Source organism: Vespa velutina, chromosome 13 (assembly GCF_912470025.1).
Source record: "Vespa velutina chromosome 13, iVesVel2.1, whole genome shotgun sequence".
In the NCBI taxonomy this organism is placed as follows: Eukaryota; Metazoa; Arthropoda; class Insecta; order Hymenoptera; family Vespidae; genus Vespa; species Vespa velutina.
In genome coordinates, this window is record NC_062200.1 from 3928285 (window position 1) to 3955088 (window position 26804).

Here is a 26804-nt window from a genome sequence, read left to right on the forward strand (position 1 = left end):
AACAACCCATGTTTCCTGTTGGAACTTATGTACATATCTATGTACGTACATACTTATTTTCTTATTACTTAAGTACGTACGTATTTATATACATACATATACGCTCACTTTCGTTCTCGTGACTTTTGCTTTTCTCTTTTGTTGGTCGTTATTCTCGTTTACTTCCTCTCTTTCTCTCTTTCTCTCCTTTGTATTGTCTTATACGAGACAGTCTCTCTCTCTCTCTGCCCCATCTTCTCTTTATCTCTCTATCTGTTCCATACGAAAAACATCAGCAAACTTGCACACACACTTAATATCTTCTCTCCTTCTCTCTCTCTCTCTCTCTCTTTCTCTCTCTTGCTTTCTCTCTTTAATATCGAAGATACAAGTTCGATTTTCCTTTAAAGGAAACTAAGTTCCTTTTCCATATTTCGTAATAAAAGTTAAACGGGTATGTCCTTACTCTACGACAAAAACGCATTTCCTCTTCGCGGGAAGTAAAAGAGAAAAAGAGTGAGAGAGAGAGAGAAAGAGAAAGAGAAAGAGAGAAATAGAGAGCCGTCGCGTTGAAAATTGAGGATTTTTAATGATTCATTTCCGGTACTTGTTGACGGACGGAGAGAGAAGAGTATCATAGAGCTCTTTTTCATCTTCCTATACACTTATACTCCTCCTCTTCTGTTACATACGCATCGTGTCGTCGTCTCATCGTAGTCGTAGTAGTAGTGTCGTTGTCCGTCGTTGTTACTCGTTGTTTTGCGTGTATCAGCGCGAGATGACGCGCGGAAGCGGACTTTTGAAGAGAAAGAAAAAAAGAAAGAGAAGAAAAAATGGCGGAACGAGCAGGAAAAGACAGAGAAAGAAAAAGAACAAAATAAAAAGAACAAAATAAAAAGAGAGAGAGAGAGAGAGAGAGAGAGAGAAGAAAGATCTAGAGAGTTCTCTCGATCTCGTCGAACGAATATTCACGCACACACACCCGCGCATGCGCGCACGCGCACGTGCGCGAGAGAGCACACACACACGCACACACATACACATACACTCGTCTCTCTAAATATAATGTCGCGAGTAGTTGGAAGAGGTTAGAATGAGAAAGAAAGAAAGATAGAGAGAGAGAGAGAGAGAGAGAGAGAGAGAAAGAGAGAAAGAGAAAAAGAGAAAGAGAGAAGTTAGAAAGGGTGACGCGTTCGCCTTGTGCACGATATCTTTTGTGGCGCGTGCACGCAGCTGCATCGGCGGTGCATACTGCACGCACACGCGACGTTGCAGCTAGCCTAGACCTAGACCCACTGAGCTAGCCTAGACCCGCGGATATATATGGTCGAGGCAGCTTGAGAGCAGGAGGAAGAGGAGGAGGAGGAGGAGGAGGAGGAGGAGGAGAGTGAGCTAGGAGGAACGGATGGAGGAACGAACGAAGGAGAATGGACGGAAGGGGAAAAGCAAGCCTGTCTCTTCGAGTACTATACACTATCGGAGAAAGTGAGCGCGGAGGAACTTTGTCGTTACACTGTCCTCTTCCTCCTTCTCCTCCTCCTTCTTTTTCTCCTTGTCCTCCTTTTTCTTCTTCCTCCTCTTCATTCTCCTATATCCCTTCATTTTCCATTTTCTCTTTTCTTTCTTTTTTTCTTTCTTTTTTTTTCGTTTTTTTTTTTTTTTTTTTATATCGCGCTCTCGATAAATACGTATATATATATATATATCTTTTTCTTATTTTCTTCTCCTCCCTCTCTCTCTCTCTATGTATATATATATATATATATATATCTTTGCAATGAAAGAATATAGCATCGTTCCTTTAACCTCTTCGAATTATCGATTACGTCGATTATGCGAAAAGACCTGCTCCGTTATATCGTCATGACGTGTACTGTTACTACCACCATTACCATCATTCCCACTACTACTAGATTATCATTGTACTATACTATTACTAATAATACTTTACTATTACTACTACAACTTATTGATATTATGTTTCCCTCTATCTGTCTCTCTCTCTCTCTCTCTCTCTCTCTCTCTCTATCTTTTTTCTCTCTTCTTTGTGATATGTCTCGATTGATTCTAGGCCAGACGTCTTGGTGTTGTATTGTTAACTTATTTACATTCCTCGGTGCAATTGACGTTTTATCTTATTGTTTTAATCGTAATATAGAACGATAAAGTCGTTCGATCGGTGTCAATAGCACTGACCCAAATCACCAAGCCAGCCTGCACAGCCAGCTACAAGTGTATATTATCTTTAGCTAGCTTTTGGCAGTGTGTCGTTAAGAGGTTATCACGTTTGTTTTCTGAGAGAAAGAGAGAGAGAGAGAGAGAAGGAAGAAAGAAAGAAAGAAAGAAAATAGAGAGAATATAAATTCTTGCGATTTCAATCAGGAATTTCTCCTTGAAAGTGCTAAATGCAAAAATTATATTAACAATTGGTACATTATTGGGATCGTTAGAGGCACGTTCAATGTACAAATAACATTCTCCTTGTCACCGTCTCATCGTTACCCCAATGTATCTCAGCGACCTCCCGCGGTTTCGTATACCCGGCAGCGAAAAAGGAGAGAGAGAGAGAGAGAGAGAGAGAGAGAGAAAAGACTCGTCTTGTAGTAGTGTAGTAGTCTCTCCCGCAAAGTATACCGTAAAGTCCAGAAGCCTTCTCTGCCTCTTTCTTTCTCTCTCTCTCTCTCTCTCATTCCCTTTCTATCTCGTCGACATTTAAGAATATTTCTCTCTTTCACATGCACACGCTCATACATCTATATACATATATCCATACATATATATATATATATATATATATATATATACATATATATACATATATCCTCTTAGGATCGACGCGTTCCTCGCGAGCCGTTCTATATTAGCTCGAGTATCGCATACTACGTGTACGAAGTATTCGTTCCGCGTCGCATTTTCCAGCTCGAAGACGCGACCAGCCCCAGGTCTATCCCTCTCTCTCTCTCTCTCTCTTTCTTTCTCTCTCTTTCTCTCTCTCTCTCTCTCTCTCTCTCTCTCTCTCTCTCCTTTCTCTTTCTCTCTCTCTAAGTCGCGCAAGAAGTCGCGCCCACCTTGTACGCGCTTCATGGTCACTGACCTCGCACACGTCGCGTACGCGACGACGGAAGAAGAGTCACGCATTCTTCCCATTCGACCATCCTCCTCTTCCCCCTTTTCTCCTCGACTACCTCTTACTTCTCCACCTCCACCAACGGCACCTCCTCTTTACTCTCGCCTCTCCCATCGTCTCGTTGTCGTCTTCTCTTCTCTTCTCTTCTCTTCTCTTCTCTTCTATTTTCTTCTTCTTCTTGACCTCTGTCCACGTCGGTTTGCGAAAAGAAATAATGCGTGCGACGTAGGCAGTGCACGCACAGTTGGGACCGGTCCCCCAGCGTCTACTAGATAGATACAACAACATACATACATGCATGCATACACACATGCATACACACATATGTATGTATGTATATATATATATGTATATATATATAAGAAGACTTGTGATTCGTAGTTATATACGTGTTCTACGATAGAACACGATAATGGACTATGCGTGGAAAAGCATAGGGTGCACCTAGTACTCCTCTTTATCCTCCTTCATCTTCTTCCTTCTCCTCTTCCTCTTCTTCCTCCTCTTCTTCTTTTTCTCTTCAAACGCTTTCGAGACTTCCGTGTATGCTTCGAGCTAGAGGTAACCTATAAAGAAAGAAAGAGAGAGAAAGAGAGGGAGAGAGAGAGAGAGAGAGAGAGAGAGAGAGAGAGAGAGAGAGAGAGCGAGGGTGCTGCCCACCAGCGTGATACGTGCAGCAGGAAGCTGGCAATAAGAATCTCATCGAACGATCGACGAACCCGCGAAGAAACGTACGCCAGGATATATACTTCTTCTTGTTCTCGTTCTCTTCTTTCTTCTTTCTTCTTAGTTCTTCTTAGTTCTTCTCCGAGCCCCTGCGGGATATAAATCGAACGAGAACGCGCTCACGGCCGTTTCTTCTTTTCTATTGCCTAGGAACTTTTATTGGTTCTTCCTCGCGAAGTACCAGACGAAGTTAGTAGTAGTAATAGCGGCAGTAGCAAACAGCTGTAGTAGTAGTAGTAGTAGTAGTGTAGTAGTGTAATAGTAATAGTAGTAATAGTAGTAGTAGTAGTGGTAGTACTAAAAGTAATAGTTCTTTCTCATAACATGTTTCTGGTATCGTGAACAGATGATCGTACAGATGATTTAACGTGATTTTTATTATTCGCGACGATGACGATATCGTTCTTCGATCGGTTCCAAAAGTCCTGTGCGATCTCTCTTCATAACACCTTTTTTTTTTTTTGTAGTTTTCCTCGAACGAAAAAGAAAGAAAGAAATAAAAAAAGAAAGAAAAAAAAAAGAATGGAAGAGGGAGAGAGAGAGAGAGAGAGAGAGGTATGCGGTCATTGCGGATTCGTGAAACCAACACGGTCGGTAAGGTAGGGGGAGTAGTCTGTCTTTTGTACGCTTTATTACGAGTCAAGGTAGTCGCGTAGAAGAAAAACCACGCCTGTAGTCTGGAACGTGATTATCTCTCTCTCATTCTATCTCGCTCTCTCTCTCTCTCTCTCTCTCTCTCTCTCTCTCTTTCTCTCTCTCTTTGTCTTTTTCATTCTTGTCAGTAACCGGGAATAACATTAAATACACTGAAAACGGATAAGCTAAGCTTCCTTTCGAAATTTTGATTTTCGACGTATCTCGACATGGAGATCTGCCAATTTTGTTTCTTCTTTTTCCGCATTTGTCTATCTCTTTTCCTCCCTTCCTCCCCCCCCTCTCTCTCTTCATTTCTTTTTCTGCTTCTTTATTTCAGTAGGGCGGTGGAGGGGAGAAAGGGAAGAGTGAGAGAAAGAAAACATACATAATACATACATAATACATACATACATACGTTCATACACACATACATACCATACCTAACACATACATATATCAACATACATACATACATACATCATACATACATATATACATGTATAGATACATATATACGCTCGAGTGTAAGAGAGTTGACGATTTTCAACGAGTGTCGGGGGTTAAAGATAGTAGTAGCTCAAGGCAATGGGGTAACATAATAGGCTGAGAGAGTAGGGAAGGAGGAGCAAAAGAGGAAGGGCTACTTTAGGTCTAGAACGAAAGAAAGAAAGGAAGGAAGGAAGACAGAAGGAAAGAAAGAAAGGGAGGAAGAGAGTGAGTAAGTGAGAGAGAGGAGAGTGAGGGAGAGAGAGAGACAGAGAAGCAAGGGTAGGCAAAAGGCAAGAAGAAAATAAAAAGAAGAAGAAAGAGAGAGAGAGAGAGAGAGAGAGAGAGAGAGAGAGAGAGAGAGAGAGAGAGAGAGAAGAGCATTGGCAAAGAGCGAAGAAGACGACGAAGACATGAGGACGTTGACGACGAGATGTAGTAAGGGGAGTAGAGGGGCAAAGAGGTGAAGAAGAAGAAGGAGATGGAGGTAGTCGAGAAGAGAAAAAGGGGAGGAGGAGGAGGAACGGCTTGTCGCGTCGTCGGCGTCCATGAACACTGGAGTTAGTCGTGTGTCTCTTGCTCCGTGTGTATACGTCTATACACACATATATATATATATATATATATATATATATATTCACATATATGTGATATGTATGTGCGTGGTGGTGGCACGGTGCATCGGACTAGCCGCTCGCGAATGGAGGTGGAGAGAAGAGAGAAGGAGGAGAAGGATAGAGCAGTTAAGTTAGTCTGTCGGTCAGTGACTGCCTGACTTTCCCGGCGCAGCTGAAGGTCAACTCTCCCCTTCTCTCGACCTCCTCCTCCTCCACCACCACCTCTTCTTCTTCCTCCGCCGCCACCGCCGCCGTCGTCGCCGCCGCCGCCGCATCTCCCGCTTCCACCCTCTCGTCCCTTGCACCGACGCACACCGCCATGGCCCATCTTTATCCTACTTCCCTCCATCTCCTCTCTTCCCTCTCTTCCTCTTCCTCCTCCTCCTCCTCCTCCTCCTCCTCCTCCTCCACTGTATATGCACCGCTATATGTTACTGCACGCCTCGCTCCACGAGACTACAGCAGCTCGCGGGATCCGTGATCCATGATCGCTTTGTTTATACCGTCGTCGAATACTTTCGGCTATTCTCCTCCCGCCTCCTCCTTTTCCTCATCCTCATCATCCTCATCCTCTTCTTCCTCTTTCTCTTTCTCTTCTAACTTCTTCTTCTTCTTCTTCTTCTTCTTTTCCTCACCTACAATAGACTATCATCGATACCTTCCATCCACATTTATAACACTCCCTTCTTCTTCTTCTTCTTCTTTTTCTTTTTCCTTTCACGCATACGCGTAATCATCATTTTCCTCTCAGTTAGTTTTAGTTTCTTTTGACTCAATGCGTTTTTAAGACGCATATTTTGATTTGTGTGCCAAACGACGGAATGCGGAATGCCAAAATAATATGGCTCTGCCACCGTGACGATGATAGAGGAAACTCGATATAGAACGTACGTAAATCGAACTTCCTCGATGATTAAATAATAGATTCTTTTAATATACATGCATACATATGTATATATATATATATGTATATATGCATGTAAATAGATGCGTCACATACTCATTAAGCGTACGTTCGTCTTCGAAAAAGTTAAATCGCGTTCGCACGTCGTACGTTCCTTCTCGTCCATCTCTTTTCTCTCTCCTCTCTCTCCTCTATCTCTCTCTCTTTCTCTCTTTTCTCTCTCCTCTCTCTCTTTCTCTCTCTCTCTCTCTCTCTCTCTCTCTCTTTCTCTCTCTCTACCTCTCTGTGGTATAGGTCAGTGAAGTAGTATTTCCCCCACTTGAAGGCTCCTAGACAACGGGTCTACGAGATTGACTCATCTAGCCAGTCATACCGCGCGTAAACACAGTCCGCTTCAGCTGTCTCTCTCTCTCTCTCTCTCTCCCTCCCTCCCTCCCTCTCTCTGTCTCTCTCTCTCTTTTTCTCTTTCTTATTCTCATTCCGTTTTCTCGTCACTCTTCTTTCTCGCTTCGAGAATCGTTCTCTTTCTCTCTCCTCTCTCTCTCTCTCTCTCTCTCTTTCACGACATGCATACATATAGTAATATATACATATATATATATATATATATATATATGTTCGCATAGCTCGAGAGAGAACAACGGAACGTTCTCTTTATTTTTAGAACCACCTCGAAAATCCAAATCCCCTTCTGCTCTATCTTTGTATTTTCTCTACGTTTATCCCATCCTTTCTCCCTCTTTCTTTCTCTCTCTCTCTCTCTCTCTCTCTCTCTCTCTCTTTCTCTCTCTTTCTTTCTTTCTTTCTTCTCTTCGTATTTTCTCTCTTTCTCTCTAGGGAGGCTCGGAAGTCAGAAAAGAGCGAAGTTTCACGAATAAAGTCGAAGGAATCATTCGACAAACAGCGAAAGCGCGCGAGCCCCCAAGGAACTGCAATGAGAGTGAGACGGTGAGAGCGAGATGGGATTGGTGAGGGTTGAAGGAGGGCCAAGGGGATAGGAGGAAAGGGCGAGAAGGGAAGAGAAGGGAAGGAACGAGGAGAAACACGGTGGACGAACGAGGGAACAGTGGGATGGCTGGGAGGGAGGAGCGTGAAGCGAGGGGGAAGAGAAGTGGTGTAGTGGTGGCGATGCAGGATGAAAGGGACGGGGAGAGGGGGGAAGGCACGGAGTTCCGATTTTAGCGCAGTCGCGGCGCTATTATGCACTAGTAGCCGCTTGATGGCGTCACCCGTGCAACCTTGGCTCGGGTCAGTCCTCTATCATACTACTGCAGGCAGAATCCGCTCTCTTTCTCGTTCTCTCCTTTCCTCTCCTCTCCTTTCCTTTCCTTTCCTTTCCTTTCCTTTCCTTTCCTTTCCTCTCTTCTCCACTTCTCTTCTCTTCTCTTTTCTTCTCTTCTCTTCCTTTTCCACTCTTCGGTCTCTTTTCTCCTTCCATGCATCGCTCCTTTCCCTCCACTTCTCTCCACTCTCTCTCTCTCTCTCTCTCTTTCATACACTCTCTCTTTCTCTTTTCTCCCTTGACTCCTTATCCGTGCGTCTAACTTCTTACCCTCCTTCTCTTCGTCGAGCTATACACATCACGCACACATACACGCATACATATAAAGGTACTGACCACACGCGGTCAGTGGCGTATGTATAAAACGTTTCCTATTCGCGGTAACCTTGCTTGTCATGTAAAAAATATATAAGAACGCTGAGAATGAGGGAGAGAGAGAGAGAGAGAGAGAGAGTGAGAGAGAAAGAAAGAAAGAAAGAAAGAAAGAAGAAAGAAAGAGAGAGAAAGAGAGAAATGAGTAATACAGTTAGATGCTTCGTCGTCGTTCGTTGCTTCGTTTGATTTCACATTAGCAAATCCTGTCGATCGAACGAATGGAACGAACGAACGTTTCAAAGTCAAGATTATAGAAATCAAAAGAGTAAACAGTTTTTTGTGCGTGTTCTCATTCTTCTGCGTACGTTCCTGACGCCACGCCTCTATTCTTTCTCTCTTTTTCTTTCTCTCTTGTATATTTCGTTTTCTTCTCTTCTACATGTTCCTTTTCTTCGCTCTCTCTCTCTCTCTCTCTCTCTCTCTTTTTCTGTTTTTCTCATTCTCTCTCTCTCTCTCTCTCTCTCTCTCTCTCTTTCTTTCTCTCTCTCGGCAGAAGACAAATCGTGCGACGAGTATAACTCGTATCGCTGGTACGGGTGCACCGAACGAAGACGATCGACGAGAGACAAGCAACACCCTGACATCGCTCGCGATCGAACCGGCACGCGGCCATAAACGATGTTTCCGTCGTCTACGGATCGTGAATTCGACTTTTCGTTCCTCCTTCCCCTTCATCCGCGTTCCTTCTACATTCCCTCGTCTCCTCCTCTTCCTCCTCCATCTCCTCCTCTTCCTCCTTCCCTTCCTCTTATTCGAGAACAGTCGTTTTGTTCGTGTTGCTTTAGAGAGAGATGAATAATCATTGTACGAGAAAGAGACAGATAGACATAACAGCTAGAGAGAAAGAGAGAGAGAGAGAGAGAGAGAGAAAGAGAGAGAGAGAGAGAGAAAGAGAAACATGCAGAAGAGAGAATGCGGGGGGAGATCGATGGGGGAGTAAACAGGAAAAAGGGGCTCCGTTATCGAGCCCGGCCAACGCGTTCTCGAAACATCGATCATCCGGCGACAGAAAACGACGGCAGGACACCGCCGTCGCCGTCGGCGACGATCGTGTCCGTGGAGAGTAGGGCTATTAATAGTGTTTCGTTGCACGTTGAACCGCGACCATATGTATATCCGAGTCGTGGCGCGAAAACTGACTCTACGAATGCCTTGTTAAATTGACTCCTTACGATAAATCGAGCCGATAATGAAGATTTCGCGTTTAAGGTTTGGGGGTTAGAAATAATCCGATAGAAATTATAGATCGTAATATGATTCTAACAATATTTCTGTAGCATCGTAGTTATGAAAAGAGACGGAGAAAGAGAAAGAAAGAGAAAGAAAGAAAGTCGATTGGCCTTGAAATATAATGACGATATTTTGGAATAAGATATTTCTCAACTTACGTGGAGTCCATTCGCGTGATAAAATGAAATGAAATGATTTTGAAAATTGTCATTTATAAATCTTCATAGCGTGGCGCTATCTAGCAAAGCTATAGCGTACTACTTCGTATTATCTGCGGATAAAAAGTTTGAATTTCGAACGTAGGAAATTTCTATAAGGTTTTTCTTTTTCCTTTCTCTCTGTTTTTTTTTTTTTTTATTTTGATCTATTTGCATTTTGGTAGAAAGATTAAATAAACATTTATCTTTTTTTTTTTCTCGTTACAGTGTCCGAGAGTTATAGCAGTTACGTAAACTCGATGTATGGCGGAGGAGGACAATTCGCTACACCATGTACACCAAGCCCGCCAAGAGGACCTGGTGGAGTACCGACTAGTGTAATACAAGCAGCGACGAGTTCGGTATCGGACGATCTTTATCTTCTGGAACTTGGTTTTCCGCCGCGTTCAAAGAAGAACAAGTTGAAGAAACCACGTCAGGGGGAGGGAGCGACGGTTAAGAGGAAATCGCGAGAAGGCTCGACGACATATCTCTGGGAATTTCTGTTAAAATTGTTGCAGGATCGAGAGTATTGTCCGCGATATATAAAGTGGACGAATCGCGAGAGAGGAGTATTTAAATTGGTCGATAGCAAGGCGGTATCAAGACTCTGGGGTTTGCACAAGAATAAGCCCGACATGAATTACGAGACGATGGGTCGCGCCTTGAGATACTATTATCAACGTGGCATTTTGGCTAAGGTCGACGGCCAGAGATTGGTGTATCAATTCGTTGACGTACCGAAGGACATAATAGAGATCGATTGTACGGGCGCGTGAGATAGGTCTCTTTGTTGTTCCCCGAGGGAGGAGCATTATGCGCGAGCACGAGAAAGAGCTGAAGGAGGAGGAAGAGGAAGAGGAGGAGGAGGAGGAGGAGGAGAAGGAGGTGGTTACCGCTACATTGAAAACTTGAATTTTCTTAAAAGATCATCGTCGTTGAGAGCGCCGACGATTATTTATGCTGAATCGTCTCAACGACGACCTGCCGCCGCACATCCTACAAATCGTGTAAGAGCTCGCCCTCTCTGACTCGAACATACTGTTTCTATTTCATACCCGTTTACCGGGTCGATGAAACTAGCGATAATTATCGCAATTGATGAATAATTTTAAGGAACGATCGGGGAAAAAATAATCCATTTTTTCCAAAATAAGCGAAGGAGTTTCTCTCTACTCGTGCTTCGTCTCCTCCTTTGTTAAAACAATACATACACATTGTTCTTGGCTGTGTGCGTGCGTGCGTGCTTACTTGCGTCCACGTATGTATGATGAGATGTGTATGCGTGTATGTCTGCTGTCTGCTGTCTGTTGGTTTGTTCTGGGTTACGAAGGTATATAGAATATGTACATATATATATATACATATATATATGTGTATATATATATATATATTGTGTGCTAGAATAGTTGAAGAGAAAGAAAGAAAAAAAGAGAGATAGAAAGTAAGAAAGAAAAAAAATCAATCTAATTATTAACGTCCACGAAGAGATCCTAAGTTCGCCGCTGTATGCTACATCGTGTATGTATATATATATATATATACACACCACACACACTCACAAGCGTACATATGCGTTTATGCGTGCTTCGGGCTCGTTTACAAATTTGTACAAAATTTAGTTCTTATATTTACGGGACAGACATTACTAATTGTATTTTATTGAAAGAGAGCAAAGAAAAGAAAAGAAAAAAAAAAGAAAGAAGAAAGAAAGGAAGAAAAAAGAAAGAAGAAGAAAGAAGATAGATCATTGTGGACGAATTACTTAACCTATAAAGTATAGAGCGAGAGAGAAAGGATAAAGAGGTAGGGAAAGAGACAGAGAGAAAGAAAAAGTTTAAGCGAAAATTGTACATTGGGGATAAACGCGATAAATTATTTATTGTATATTAGATGATTATGTATGTTATCTAGAAAATTGTTATATGTGGCGTGACGAAGAAACGTTTAATAAAAACCTGAAAAGTTTTAATGCGAAACGAAATGAGGGCTGTGACGAGACTTGGAAAGTAGAAAGAAATAGAGAAATAGAGAAGGAGGGAGAGTGAGAGAGTGAGAGAGAAAGAGAAAGAGAGAAAGAGAGTGAAAGGGACGTGAGAGAAATAGAGAAGGGAGAGAGAGAGAGAGAGAGAGAGTGAGAGAAAAGGGGTTAAGAGGGAGCGGAAAAAAGAGTTTCCCTTGAGAATGGAGAATGTGTCCGTTTTAAAAGAATTTTGCGGAACGAGCTCAGGGAGGAGAGAGAGAGAGAGAAAGAGAGAAGAGAGGAAAGTAGTAAAGGAGGGAGTGAAGGAATGGTTACACTTTATATTTTTTTAAATATAACAGAAGGGATGACTCTTCCGTTCGAGCTGAAGGTTCAACAACGTAAGGTGCTGGCTATATACAAATGAGGTCCAAGAATGTTATTATTTAGCAACCTAGTGTTACTAATTCATAAAATATTATTGAGACAGACATTATATATCGCTGTATATATATAGAACGAAAAAAAAAGTATATATATATATATATATATATATATATATATATATATATATATATATATATATCTTAAGTACATATAAATATAAATATAAATATATAAATATATATAAATATTATTGAATATTATATATATTATATGAATATATATATTGTATGTTATGTAGAGTAAATCATTGGCGAGGGGGAGGGAAAAGAGGAGGAGGAGTTTAATGTGTCTATGAGACGATTTTCCGTCGCGTCATGATGTGTGTTAGGATAGGAAAAAGGGTAGGGGGGGGGATGTAATTGCGAAGAGGAGGAGGAGGAGAAGGAGGCTCGACCGTCTCGTACGATGTCTCGAATTAATTAACGAAGCGTTTCCAACTTTTTTCATATATAAATATATATATATATGGAAATATATATATATGTATTTACATATATATATATATATATATCACATGCATTATATACGTTTTCTTTTTATACTGGAATTTGCGACTCGCATCGAACGTAATTTTCGATTATATTCGATGAAAGTTCGATCGTAGCTAATTAACGCACACTCGTCGATTTTTTCATACTCATTTGTATCGAAGACATCGTACTTTTGTAACGTAGAGAAATCTTTCTAAAGTTCGGGGAGGGGGATGTATAATAAGAATATAATATTAATAATAATAACAATAGTAATAATAATTATAATAATAATAATAATAATAATAATAATTATAATTATAATAATAATAATAATAGTAAGTAAATAATAATAATAATAGTAAGTAAATAATAATATTAATAATAATAATAATAATAATAATAATAATAATAATTTAGAAAATAAAAATTTAATTTATTGACGCCCCACGATGGCGAAGTACGTACGAGTGCAAGTGTATTCTGTATATCTAAGTTTTGTACATAAGGATTCGTTGAGGATATACTTACGAAAGAAAAAAAAAACAACAAAAAAACGTATATGCTAGTTATTATTCTTCGTGACTGCGGAAGACAATGCGAAGTGAAATAATATGTAAAAATCAGAGAGTATGTTTTAACTTAAGAGACATAAATGCTCTTAGAGTACAGCTAATTAACAATATAATGTTGGAATATTTTCAAGAAGTGAATACAGTGAATAATACACACACACACACACAAAGTGATCCAGTGCTGCCAATAATGCCTGTAAAATGGTCCCTTACATTTGCCACTTAAAAATATATTCAGTATCGTTAAAATCATAAATGTCTTGGGGACGCCGGATATACCGATGATACAAAGCAAATTGCCTTCTTGTATTAACAAAGACATGTTGCCTTTTAACAAAAAAAAAAAAAAAAAAAAAAATAAAAAAAAAATAAAAAAAAAATGAAAAAAAATGAAAAAAAAAAAGAAGAAAAAACATAAAACTTTTAGTGATTTATATTGTAATACCATCACTTTGTCCAGGTACTTAAAAAAAAAAAAAAAAAAAAAAAAAAAGAAGAAAAAAAAAGAAGGAAAAAATGTTAGCCCTATCCTCGTTTGGTGGAGTAGAGTTTTAGATTTTTGTCGATGAAAAAAGTCTTTTGACATATGAAGATTTTTGAAATAATAATTTTTCTATATAATACGGAACCATTGAGAATATATATGAATATTCATACAAAAATTAAGGAAAAAAATATCAGAGTACAATGGACAAAAGCAAGTACCTATACCTAACGTACCACTTGTATACATGATAGCAGACACTTATAAACGATGAATGAACACTACAACAAAAAATCATATTTTTAGGTGAATTAAATTTATATATACACATAATGATTGACTACGCTACAAGATATTTTAACGAATAAGACTTTATTGTAATAGGGATAAATATATAATTATTTACCTGTAAAATATATGAAGACACGATGGATTGATGTAAGGAACTCTAATGTAACGTTCTGTGATTCGTTGTTTGTAGGTGAAATTTAATAAAAGATTATTGTACCATAACGTAAAAATGCTCTATTAGATTATTCAATTTACCCATTGGAATTTAAATTTAACAAATATTTCTATAAATCTATTTAAGATAGAATTATTATAACTAGCATCCTTTATCATAATATATTAAATATTTTCAGAAATCATGTTCTATAAAACTTTTCTTTGATAAAAATAATGATCAAAAATTATCCAATTACTTAATATTATCAAATAAATACTACCTTCCTACTTATTTCGGAAATGCCATATATAGCTACATGACGTAAGTTTCGAAAGATAAACGTAACGTCATAATCATGATTATATGCTTGTATGTATCCCATTATATACATTGTATATATATCTATAAAGAAATTCAACCAATGTGAATTTGACCTATTGAGCTAAGGTAAGGTTGGTTGAATACAGTACGAAATAAATCGACCAATCACGTATCAGCCGCACCGTTACGTGTTCCTCGAAACGTCACTGTGCAGAGAGAGCGCGTTAGTAACGGATCTAAGCGAGTTATTGGAGCGCACGAAGAAAGTGTGTATTTTTAGTCGAGTTTATTTATGAGTCGTAGAAATTTGTTAAATAAAAGATATAAAAGTTTTAGTTGAACGTATATTGTTAAACATTGTTATAGTTTCAGATAAGCGAATTCTTGATTTTTAAAAGAACAATCGACCAGCCACACCCCTCGGCCATCTTGGCCGCAAGTGGATATTCATTAAAGACGTTCGATATAAAGAATTTTCAATGATGGATCAGATAACACCGAAGGAGGTGAAAATTCTGGAAAATCCAGAAGATATTCAAGAACGACGTGAACAAGTTCTTGGAAGATATGCTAATTTCAAAGCTGAAGCTCGTAATAAACGAGATAAACTCGAGGACTCCCGTCGCTTTCAAGTAATATGATATTTCAGTTGATTTATATTTACTTTTCTATCGTATAATGTAATAAATAAATTGCGTCGGTTCTTTTTTTTTCTTCCCTTAACGATCATTCTTCGCTTTAGTATTTTAAGCGAGATGCGGATGAACTCGAGGGATGGATTTACGAAAAGTTACAAGCAGCATCAGATGAAAGCTACAAAGATCCGACAAATTTGCAAGCCAAAATTCAGAAGCATCAAGCATTCGAAGCAGAAGTTGCTGCTCACTCCAATGCCATTGTATTACTCGATAATACCGGTTCTGAGATGATAGCGCAACATCACTTTGCTAGTGATGTCATTCGTAAAAGATTAGGTAAACATAGGCGACAACTTTTTTTTATTATGAATCATAATTGGTTATATCTTATTTGTTATATTTATACTTCTATATAGTATATATATATATATATATATATATATATATATATATTCTTTTGTATGTTTAATTTTACAGAGGAACTTCATAGCTTGTGGGAATTATTATTGTCACGATTGGCTGACAAAGGGCTGAAATTACAGCAGGCTTTAGTTCTTGTACAATTTATACGACACTGTGATGAAGTCATGTTTTGGATCCATGATAAAGAGGCATTTGTGACTACTGATGAATTTGGTCATGATCTAGAACATGTTGAAGTATTGCAAAGGAAATTTGATGAATTTCAGAAAGATATGGCAAGTCAAGAGTACAGAGTAACAGAAGTCAATGAAATCGCAGACAAACTTCTCTTAGACGGTCATCCAGAACGTGATACCATTTTACGTAGAAAAGAGGAATTAAATGAATCATGGCAAAGATTGAAACAACTTGCTATCCTTAGACAAGAGAAATTATTTGGAGCACATGAGATTCAAAGATTTAATCGAGACGCCGATGAGACAATGGCTTGGATTGCCGAAAAAGATGTTGTATTATCTTCTGATGACTTTGGACGTGATCTTGCCAGTGTGCAAACACTTCAGCGCAAACATGAGGGTATAGAACGCGATCTTGCAGCTTTAGAAGATAAGGTGTATACATTAGGAGCAGAAGCAGATCGTCTGGCAGCTATTCACCAAGCAGACCATTCAAAACAAATACAAGCTAAACGAGCAGAAATCCTTCAATCTTGGGAAAGTCTAACGGCAAAAGCCAAAGAAAGACGTTTGAAACTCGACGAATCGTATTATTTACATCGTTTTTTGGCTGATTATAGAGATTTAGTTTCTTGGATGAATGATATGCGTGCAATTATTTCTGCGGATGAACTTGCTAAAGATGTGGCTGGGGCTGAGGCCCTTTTAGAGAGACATCAAGAACACAAAGGAGAAATAGATGCCAGAGCAGATAGTTTCGATTCTACAATTATGGCTGGCAATAAACTTTTGGAGAAAAAACATTATGCAGCTGAAGAAGTAGCTCGTAAATTAGAGTCTCTTGCAGAAGATAAAGCGTCTCTTCTTAGTTTATGGGAGAAACGACGTATTTTATACGAACAGTGTATGGATTTACAACTATTCTATAGAGATACAGAACAGGCTGATGCTTGGATGGCAAAGCAAGAAGCATTTTTAGCTAACGAAGACTTGGGCGATTCTCTTGACAGTGTAGAGGCTCTTATAAAGAAACACGAAGATTTTGACAAGTCATTGGCAGCTCAAGAAGAAAAGATCAAAGTATTAGATGAGTTTGCTGGGAAGCTGATAGAGGGAGAACATTATGCTGCAGACGATGTTGCTCAACGACGACAAATGTTATTAGAAAGAAGAGCTATACTTCTTGACAAATCTGCGCAACGAAGACATCGTTTAGAAGATGCATATAAATTACAACAATTCGAACGTGATTGCGATGAAACCAAAGGTTGGATTAATGAGAAACTTAAATTTGCTACCGATGATAGCTATTTGGATCCAACTAATCTTAATGGAAAAGTTCAAAAGCATCAGAATTTCGAACAAGAATTGAATGCTAATAAAACTCGTATGGAAGAGTTGGTAGCAACAGGACAAGAATTGATAGATAACAATCATTATGCCAGTGATCGTATACGTACTCGTACAGAAGAAATTGTATCGCTATGGGAAAGTTTAGCACATGCTACAGAGAAAAAAGGTGCAAAATTACAAGAAGCGTCTCAACAACAACAATTTAATCGTACGGTCGAAGACATTGAATTATGGCTTTCGGAGGTTGAAGGGCAGCTTATGTCAGAAGATTATGGAAAGGATTTGACCAGCGTTCAAAACTTACAAAAGAAACATGCCCTTTTGGAAGCTGATGTAACATCTCACGCGGATAGAATTGAAAGTATAGCTCAAGCCGCGGAACAATTTGTTAAACAAGGACACTTTGATGCTGATAACATAAAATCCAAGGAAGACCAATTACAAGCGCGTTATTCAGCTTTGCAACGACCCATGAGCGTTCGAAAACAACGACTTTTGGATTCTTTACAAGTTCAACAATTGTTTAGAGATATCGAAGACGAGGAAGCTTGGATTCGTGAAAAAGAGCCAGTCGCTGCATCTACTAATCGTGGACGTGATCTTATCGGAGTTCAGAATTTACAAAAGAAACATCAAGCTGTTCTAGCAGAAATCAATAATCACGAACCACGAGTAGCTGCTGTATGTCAAGCAGGTTCAACCATGTTGCAAGACGGTCATTTCGCATCTGGAGAGATTAGTCAACGTCTTGCTGCTTTGGATGAACACTGGGGACAATTGAAAGAAAAGGCACGACAACGTAAAAATGATCTTGATGATTCGCTTCAGGCACATCAGTATTTTGCTGATGCTAATGAAGCTGAATCCTGGATGAAAGAGAAAAGACCGATCGTTATGAATGCCGATTACGGTAAAGATGAAGACAGTTCCGAGGCCTTGTTAAAGAAACACGAAGCTCTTGTTAGCGATCTAGAAGCATTTGCCAGTACTATAACAGCTTTACGCGAGCAAGCAGCTTCCTGTCGTCAACAAGAAACTCCTACCATTGATATAACGGGTAAAGAATGTGTCGTTGCATTATACGATTACGCTGAAAAATCACCGAGAGAAGTATCCATGAAAAAAGGTGATACTTTGACTCTTCTCAATTCCAATAATAAAGATTGGTGGAAAGTAGAGGTCAATGATCGCCAAGGCTTTGTACCAGCCGCATATGTCAAACGTGTCGAACCTGAGGCAGGCTTGAGTGCTTCGCAACAGAATTTAGCAAGAGAGCAAAGTTCAATTGCAGCTAGGCAAGCACAGATTGAAGCACAATACGATGACCTTTTGAGATTGGCTCGAGAACGTCAGGTTAAATTGAACGAAACTGCGAAGGCTTATGTTCTCGTCAGAGAGGCCGCTGAATTAGAAACGTGGATAAAGGACAAAGAAAATCATGCACAAGTACAAGATGTCGGTGAAGATTTGGAACAAGTAGAAGTGATGCAAAAGAAATTCGATGATTTCCAGGCTGATCTAAAAGCTAACGAGGTACGTCTCGCAGAAATGAACGAGATTGCTGTACAATTGATGAGTCTCGGACAGACGGAAGCTGCATTAAAGATTCAGACGCAAATACAAGATTTGAATGAAAAATGGAAGAGCCTGCAAACGCTTACAGCTGAACGAGCGAGCCAATTGGGTTCTGCTCACGAAGTTCAACGTTTCCATCGTGACGTTGACGAAACGAAAGATTGGATTCGTGAGAAAGACGCGGCGTTAAATAACGATGATCTTGGTAAAGATTTACGTAGCGTTCAAGCGTTGCAACGTAAACACGAAGGATTGGAGAGAGATTTAGCAGCCCTTGGAGATAAAATTAAACAGTTGGATGAAACAGCGAATCGTTTGATGCAATCTCATCCGGAAACAGCTGAACAAACTTATGCTAAACAAAAAGAGATCAATGAAGAATGGACTCAACTCACAGCGAAAGCTAATAGTAGAAAAGAAAAATTATTGGACTCTTACGATTTACAACGATTCCTTAGCGATTATCGTGATTTGATGGCATGGATAAACTCAATGATGGGTCTTGTTGCTTCTGAGGAGCTTGCTTCGGATGTTACGGGGGCTGAGGCATTGCTCGAACGTCATCAGGTAAATCTAATATAGATTTTATTATAAAAGAATTCCTTTCTCGTAGTCCCACAGATCGTTCACAAGTTATTTGAATTATAGAATCACAGAGCAGAGATAGATGCGCGATACGGCGTTCTTCCAGAGGTATCAGAGGATTTTAGCATGCAACGACGTATTTGCGACGCTTTGTCTCTGAAAATACGTACAATTAATTATCACGCATATATTATTTAATATTAAAGCTCATTAGAACAAGACGAAAGCGATCGTGTTTTCCGTGAAGATATTAGCTCATTAACAATTTGAATATTTTCAGCTTCGTTTGCCGCTTATAGCATTTCTTATTGAGTGGATTGAAATGATATATAACAATACAATTGTGCATTTCATAAAAAAAAAAAAAAAAAAGCAGGATTTTCATTATTTTTTTTTTATTTTTTTTTTTATAGCAAAAAAAATTCATTATTATCTTATTAATTTGATTTTTACTATTATTTTACAGGAACACCGAATGGAAATCGATGCCAGAGCTGGAACATTCCAGGCATTTGAATTATTTGGCCAACAATTATTGCAATCAAGCCATTATGCCAGTGTAGAAATCCAGGAAAAACTCGAATCAATGGCCGAAGCTCGTCAGGAATTAGAAAAAGCTTGGATCCAACGACGCATGCAATTGGATCAAAACTTAGAACTACAATTATTCTGCAGAGACTGTGAACAAGCGGAGAATTGGATGAGCGCACGAGAAGCTTTCTTGAGCAGTGCAGACACCGTTGATAGTAACGATAATGTTGAGGCATTGATAAAGAAACACGAAGATTTTGATAAAGCTATAAATGCGCACGAAGAGAAAATTGCAACTTTACAAACTTTAGCTGATCAATTGATTGCAGCTGAACATTATGCAGCCAAGCCGATAGACGAGAAACGTTGTCAAGTATTGGATCGTTGGAGACATTTGAAGGACGCTCTTATAGAGAAACGATCGAAATTAGGAGAATCCCAGACTCTTCAACAATTCTCTAGAGATGCTGATGAAATTGAAAATTGGATAGCTGAAAAATTGCAATTAGCTACGGAAGAAAATTACAAAGATCCTGCTAACATACAATCGAAACATCAGAAACATCAAGCGTTCGAAGCGGAGCTTGCAGCTAATGCTGATAGAATTCAGTCGGTTCTAGCAATGGGAGGAAATTTGATAGAGAAACATCAATGCGCGGGTTCCGAAGATGCAGTTCAAAAGAGATTAGCATCCATTGCTGACCAGTGGGAATATCTTACTCAAAAGACTACAGAGAAATCTATGAAATTGAAAGAGGCCAATAAACAACGTACATACATTGCGGCTGTAAAGGATTTAGACTTTTGGCTTGGTGAGGTTGAAAGTTTATTAACTTCTGAAGATGCGGGCAAAGATTTAGCATCCGTGCAAAATTTGATGAAGAAACATCAATTGGTCGAGGCGGATATTCAAGCTCACGAAGAAAGAATCAAAGATATGAATGCACAAGCAGATTCTCTCATTGAAAGTGGACAATTTGATGCAACTGGTATTCAAGAGAAGAGACAGAGCATAAACGAACGATACGAACGTATTAGAAATCTTGCTGCACATAGACAAGCAAGACTCAACGAGGCTAACACATTACATCAATTCTTCCGTGATATCGCCGATGAAGAATCTTGGATCAAGGAAAAGAAATTATTGGTTGGATCTGACGATTATGGTCGTGACCTAACAGGCGTACAAAATCTTAAAAAGAAGCATAAGAGATTAGAAGCTGAACTTGGTAGTCATGAACCTGCCATTCAAGCAGTTCAAGAAGCAGGAGAAAAATTGATGGATGTTTCTAACTTGGGTGCACATGAGATTGAACAACGTTTGAAGCTTCTCAATCAAGCCTGGTCCGAACTCAAACAATTGGCTGCTAACAGAGGTCAAAAGTTGGACGAATCCTTGACGTATCAACAGTTCTTAGCGAAGGTCGAAGAAGAAGAAGCGTGGATCACTGAGAAGCAGCAATTGCTTTCAGTTGAAGATTATGGTGATACAATGGCTGCTGTTCAAGGTTTGTTAAAGAAACATGATGCTTTTGAAACCGATTTTGCCGCTCATGGAGAACGTTGCAAAGACATCTGCGAAGCTGGGGAAGCATTGATCAAAGCTGGCAATCATCGAGCTGATGCTATTGGACAAAGATGTACGCAATTGCGTAACAAATTGGAACAACTTGGTGCGCTTGCAGCAAGAAGAAAAACTCGTCTCAACGATAATTCGGCGTATTTGCAGTTTATGTGGAAAGCCGATGTTGTTGAATCATGGATTGCTGACAAAGAAACCCATGTACGTTCGGAAGAATTTGGACGTGATTTATCTACCGTTCAAACATTATTAACCAAGCAGGAAACTTTCGATGCTGGCTTACACGCATTCGAACACGAGGGTATACAAAATATTACTTCTTTGAAAGAAATGCTCGTTGATGCTGGACATGATCAAACTCCGAGCATTCAGAAACGTCATGCTGATGTGATAACTCGTTGGCAGAAACTCTTGGCAGATTCTGATGCACGTAAACAACGATTGTTAAGAATGCAGGATCAGTTTAGACAGATAGAAGAACTTTATCTTACGTTTGCCAAGAAAGCTTCCGCTTTCAATTCGTGGTTCGAAAATGCAGAGGAAGATTTAACTGATCCAGTTAGATGTAACAGCATCGAAGAGATTCGTGCACTACGGGAAGCTCATGCTCAATTCCAAGCAAGCTTGTCTTCCGCTGAAGCAGATTTCCAAGCGCTTGCTGCTCTCGATAGACAAATAAAGAGCTTCAATGTTGGCCCAAATCCATATACATGGTTCACGATGGAAGCACTGGAAGATACCTGGCGTAATTTGCAAAAGATTATCAAGGAACGTGACGTAGAGCTGGCAAAGGAAGCTCAACGACAAGAAGAAAATGATAAATTACGAAAAGAATTCGCTAAACATGCTAATGCATTCCATCAATGGTTGGCAGAAACAAGGTATATAATTTATGTTTCATTTACTTATAAATTATTTCAATAATTTTATTTAACAATACTTTTTTCGTACTTTATAGAACATCTATGATGGAAGGTTCTGGTTCTTTGGAACAACAATTGGAAGCAACAAAGGTTTGTATAAATATGAGAAATTTCTTATTTCTACCTAATTTAAAGTTCGAAAATATCCAACATATAATATATAATTTCAATATCTATCCGATTACGTTATTATAGAGAAAAACTCAGGAAGTTCGAGCACGTCGTCAAGATTTGAAGAAAATCGAAGATCTTGGTGCAATATTGGAAGAGCATTTAATCCTTGATAATCGTTATACAGAACATAGTACAGTTGGTTTGGCACAACAATGGGATCAATTGGATCAACTTGGAATGCGTATGCAACATAATCTTGAACAACAAATTCAAGCAAGAAATCAATCCGGTGTTTCTGAAGATGCCCTTAAAGAATTCTCAATGATGTTCAAACACTTTGATAAGGATAAGAGTGGACGATTGAATCATCAAGAATTCAAATCATGTTTGAGAGCACTTGGATATGATTTACCAATGGTCGAAGAGGGTCAACCTGATCCAGAATTTGAAAACATACTTGGTTTGTTGATTATTTATCATCATTTACACTTTATTATAGCTTTAGTATTTTCTTATAATGTTCTATATTTAATATGGAATTTGTTATTTCTAGATATTGTCGATCCAAACAGAGATGGTTACGTATCGTTACAAGAATACATGGCGTTTATGATAAGCAAAGAAACAGAAAATGTCCAAAGTTCGGAGGAAATAGAAAATGCCTTCCGTGCCATTACAGCGGCAGATCGGCCATATGTAACGAAGGAAGAATTATATGCTGTATGTATAACATTATATATTTAATTGCAGTTTGTAAGTTATTGTTTTTTATATTATGATGTAATTTTTTTTTTCAGAATCTTACGAAAGAAATGGCTGACTACTGCGTGGCACGTATGAAACCATACGTTGATCCAAAAACGGAAAGACCAATCACGGGAGCATTGGATTATATAGAATTTACTCGTACTCTTTTCCAAAACTAATAATTTGGATATAATATATATCTATATCTATACATATATATATTTATATATAAAATATAATTTTTTGCCCTGTTACTCTTTACAATACAGTTTTCGATGATAGCTTTAGAGGAATTACACAATCCTCATTTTTATATGCGTACTTTATTACTATAATTCTCTTTTATCCACTTTTTTATTCTCCGTGTTTAACGTTATTACATATCTTATTATCACACTTGCTTCCAGCAAATGCAAAGTGCAGCTTCGGGCGTTTCATGAGATATGTAATTTATGAATATTGAAATCGTGACACATATGGTTAATATAAAATATTAAATAAAATTATTTAGCTAATTTATATATAATATTTACAAAAGTAGGAAAGGTAATACACATACATAGCTGTAAATAGATTATATGGAAATAAATAATATTTGGTCGCACTTAACATTATTACATTACTTGTTTATTTATTTTACATCAAAGGAACATATATACATATATATTTTGATAATTGTCCTATATTACGTATATTGAAATTAAGTTACATATTGCGGCGCATGCGTAGAAACATTTCGGTATTTGCGCATGCTTGGTACTGATTTTATCTAGTAATATTTAAAACGTGGTAAGACTGATTATTTTTTTAGACTGTCAAAATAACTTTGGGCGATTGTTACAAGATTTTGTAAGAATAGTCGGCTTTTTACAAGTTTATTTAGAACGATTGTACGTATAAGTTATAATTTAATTAATTATTTATAATTAATATTTATACACATATATAACTATTGTAGGTTTAATATTATAATATTAAATATTTTTTTTTTAATTATAATCGTTGCTTTAGTTAGTATATTAATACTTATATTACATCATATAATAAATAATTATATTAAATATTACAATTATTTACATTTTATTTTTAGCAAAATGGTTGTTAGACAGTATCAGGAAGAACTTAAATATTTAGAAAAAATTAATGAATGGTCTTGGAGAATTAAAAAAGGTTTTCAACCAAATATGAAGGTACATATGAATTATTCTTTAAAATGATTTTATTAAAAATTTTATTAAAGAAAGAAAAAAATATTTAATTGGCATGAATACTTTTAAGGTTGAAGGCATATTTTATGTCAACAATACATTAGAACGTTTAATGTTTGAAGAATTACGAAATGCATGTAGGCCAGGAACAGTTGGAGGTTTCCTTCCAGGTATGAAGCAAATTGCTAATGTTGCTGCTTTACCTGGAATTGTAGGAAGATCAGTTGGATTGCCTGATGTTCATTCCGGATATGGTTTTGCCATTGGTATAATATTTTTTCTTTCTTTTTATATTTTTTTTTGTCTTTCCATATATATAATATATTTATCTTATATACAGGTAATATGGCAGCATTTGATTTAAATGATCCAAAGTCTATAGTATCACCTGGTGGAGTAGGATTTGATATAAATTGTGGCGTTCGTTTGTTAAGAACAAATTTATTTGAACATGAAATTTTACCTATTAAGGTATTATATAGTTTATATTTTTATTTTATTTGCATTTTAAACTATACATAAATTCAATATTGCATTTAATAGGAACAACTTGCACAAAGTATGTTTGATCATATCCCAGTAGGAGTTGGATCTAAAGGAATCATACCAATGAATGCAAGAGATTTAGAAGAGGCATTGGAGATGGGTATGGATTGGTCTTTAAGAGAAGGTAAATATCTAATTAAAATTTAATAAGAAATGTGTTTTGGAATATTTCGATATTATAATTTTCATTTTTATATCGATTATAGGTTATATCTGGGCAGAAGATAAAGAACATTGTGAAGAATATGGTCGAATGTTAAATGCTGATCCTTCGAAAGTATCATTAAGAGCAAAGAAACGTGGTCTTCCTCAGGTAAATTTAAAGTTACATTAGTACTGTATTAATTGTAATAACATTTATATTATTTTAATAACATTGTAATAACATTTATATTATTTTAGTTGGGTACATTAGGCGCAGGAAACCATTATGCTGAGATTCAAGTTGTAGATGAAATTTATGATAAATGGGCTGCATGCAAAATGGGTATCGAAGAAAAAGGCCAAATTTGTGTCATGATTCATTCTGGAAGCAGAGGCTTTGGACATCAAGTTGCCACAGGTATTTTAGATAAAAAAAGAAACAAGATAAAATACATGTTTCTTTATTTTACTGAATTAATTATCTATAATTTATTTATATTTTAGATGCACTTGTACAAATGGAAAAAGCTATGAAAAGGGATAATATCGAAACAAATGATAGACAACTTGCTTGTGCTCATATTAAATCTCAGGAGGGTCAAGATTATTTAAAAGCTATGTCAGCTGCTGCTAATTTTGCATGGGTTAATCGAAGTTCTATGACATTTCTCACACGACAGGTTCGTATCTATAAACATATAAGTAAATGATATTATATTATGTGTAACTTTTTTATTTTTATTATACTTTCAGGCATTTGCAAAACAATTTCGCCTTTCTCCAGATGACTTGGATATGCATGTTATTTATGATGTATCGCATAATGTTGCTAAAATAGAAGAACATATGGTTGATGGCAAACAAAAAACACTTTTAATTCATAGAAAGGTAAGTTTTGTAGTATAACATGTTTTTTTATGAATAATAGAAGAAAAAGAAGATAAATTATTTTGTTTTTGATAAAGGGATCAACCAGGGCTTTTCCACCTCATCATCCATTGATTCCTGTAGATTATCAATTAACTGGTCAACCAGTTTTAATTGGTGGTACAATGGGAACATGTAGTTATGTTCTTACTGGAACTGAACAAGGAATGCAAGAAACCTTTGGATCTACGTGCCATGGAGCTGTAAGTACTTAAAATACATTGAAAATATATATAATAAAGTAGCATTATTTTTAATAAAAAAATTTAATTTAATTTTTGTGATATATTTAGGGTCGTGCCTTGTCTAGAGCAAAATCACGAAGAAATTTGGATTATAAAGATGTATTAAACAAATTAGAAAGTTTAGGAATATCTATTAGAGTTGCTTCACCAAAACTAGTTATGGAAGAAGCTCCAGAATCATATAAGAATGTAACGGATGTTGTAAATACATGCCATTCAGCTGGTATTTCTAAAAAATGTATTAAGCTGAGGCCAATAGCAGTTATTAAAGGATAATTTACATAAAATATATATTAATATATAGCTTTTATATTTAATATAAATTATATGCCATGGAGTTCTTCATTAGATATTCAATGATCGATGATATTAAAGAATACATTATTACATGAATTTATTTAAATAATCCGAATTAAAATAAAATTATTATTATAAAATTTATATTAACACTTACCTTAATATAAATTCTTTCAATCGAATGTAACTTATAAATGAATGATAAGTATGTTGTATAGTCTTTAAGATTGATTATGTTGTGATAAAATAGTATTTTTTACAATTTAAGGAAGCCATGTACTATATTAAAATGTAAAATTCATATTTTAGAGTATAAATGCATTTAATAAACATCACAATTATTTTCAAAATGTTCGTTTTTAATTTTGTTATCGCAAATGTTATTACATTACAAGTGTTCGTATGTGATACGTTTGTTACATGTTTAATGTTATTAAATTTTATTGCTACTTTATTTTCTACTATATTGTATATATATAAATAGAAATATATATATATATATATATATATATATATATATATA

At 37.2% G+C, this 26804-nt stretch overlaps 3 protein-coding genes across 6 annotated transcripts in view; all 3 read left to right on the forward strand.

Annotated features, from left to right (window-relative positions):
- The window catches only part of LOC124953608 (ecdysone-induced protein 74EF-like), a 66436-nt gene extending 54520 nt beyond the window's left edge, over positions 1 to 11916 (forward strand). For both annotated transcript variants that reach the window (XM_047505208.1, XM_047505209.1), the window contains exon 6: positions 9788 to 11916. In XM_047505208.1, coding sequence (XP_047361164.1) covers positions 9788 to 10338 — 551 coding nt within the window. In that variant the 3' untranslated portion in view covers positions 10339 to 11916. The remainder of the gene's footprint in view (positions 1 to 9787) is intronic.
- Positions 11917 to 14421: 2505 nt separating this feature from the next.
- On the forward strand, positions 14422 to 23195 carry LOC124953607 (spectrin alpha chain). Of its 2 annotated transcripts, XM_047505205.1 has the most exons (10): positions 14422 to 14533; positions 14634 to 14899; positions 15010 to 15241; positions 15383 to 18999; positions 19081 to 19125; positions 19484 to 22011; positions 22089 to 22143; positions 22249 to 22627; positions 22721 to 22887; positions 22965 to 23195. In XM_047505205.1, the coding sequence occupies exons 2-10, from the start codon at positions 14747 to 14749 to the stop codon at positions 23091 to 23093; spliced, it is 7305 nt and encodes a 2434-aa protein (XP_047361161.1). In that variant the 5' UTR covers positions 14422 to 14533; positions 14634 to 14746; the 3' UTR covers positions 23094 to 23195. The 2 variants fall into 2 exon arrangements, with proteins under 2 accessions (XP_047361161.1, XP_047361163.1); XM_047505207.1 differs by lacking the exon at positions 19081 to 19125.
- Positions 23196 to 23682: 487 nt separating this feature from the next.
- On the forward strand, positions 23683 to 26596 carry LOC124953609 (RNA-splicing ligase RtcB homolog). Of its 2 annotated transcripts, XM_047505210.1 has the most exons (11): positions 23683 to 23804; positions 24005 to 24104; positions 24193 to 24388; positions 24463 to 24593; positions 24666 to 24792; positions 24875 to 24981; positions 25071 to 25230; positions 25317 to 25492; positions 25566 to 25700; positions 25778 to 25942; positions 26033 to 26596. In XM_047505210.1, the coding sequence occupies exons 2-11, from the start codon at positions 24009 to 24011 to the stop codon at positions 26258 to 26260; spliced, it is 1521 nt and encodes a 506-aa protein (XP_047361166.1). In that variant the 5' UTR covers positions 23683 to 23804; positions 24005 to 24008; the 3' UTR covers positions 26261 to 26596. The 2 variants fall into 2 exon arrangements, with proteins under 2 accessions (XP_047361166.1, XP_047361167.1); XM_047505211.1 differs by lacking the exon at positions 23683 to 23804 and having other exon boundaries at positions 24013 to 24104; positions 24245 to 24388; positions 26033 to 26595.
- Positions 26597 to 26804: the final 208 nt, after the last annotated feature.

Bases quoted from the DNA above. Each gene is read 5' to 3' on its own strand.
- LOC124953607 (XM_047505205.1), top strand. From the start codon at position 14,747: ATGATGGATCAGATAACACCGAAGGAGGTGAAAATTCTGGAAAATCCA. The intron at 15,242-15,382 runs GTAAACATAGGC...TTAATTTTACAG, and splicing joins TGTCATTCGTAAAAGATTAG to AGGAACTTCATAGCTTGTGG. The intron at 19,000-19,080 runs GTAAATCTAATA...TTTGAATTATAG, and splicing joins CATTGCTCGAACGTCATCAG to AATCACAGAGCAGAGATAGA.
- LOC124953609 (XM_047505210.1), top strand. From the start codon at position 24,009: ATGGTTGTTAGACAGTATCAGGAAGAACTTAAATATTTAGAAAAAATT. The intron at 24,594-24,665 runs GTATTATATAGT...TGCATTTAATAG, and splicing joins ATGAAATTTTACCTATTAAG to GAACAACTTGCACAAAGTAT. The intron at 25,943-26,032 runs GTAAGTACTTAA...TGATATATTTAG, and splicing joins GATCTACGTGCCATGGAGCT to GGTCGTGCCTTGTCTAGAGC.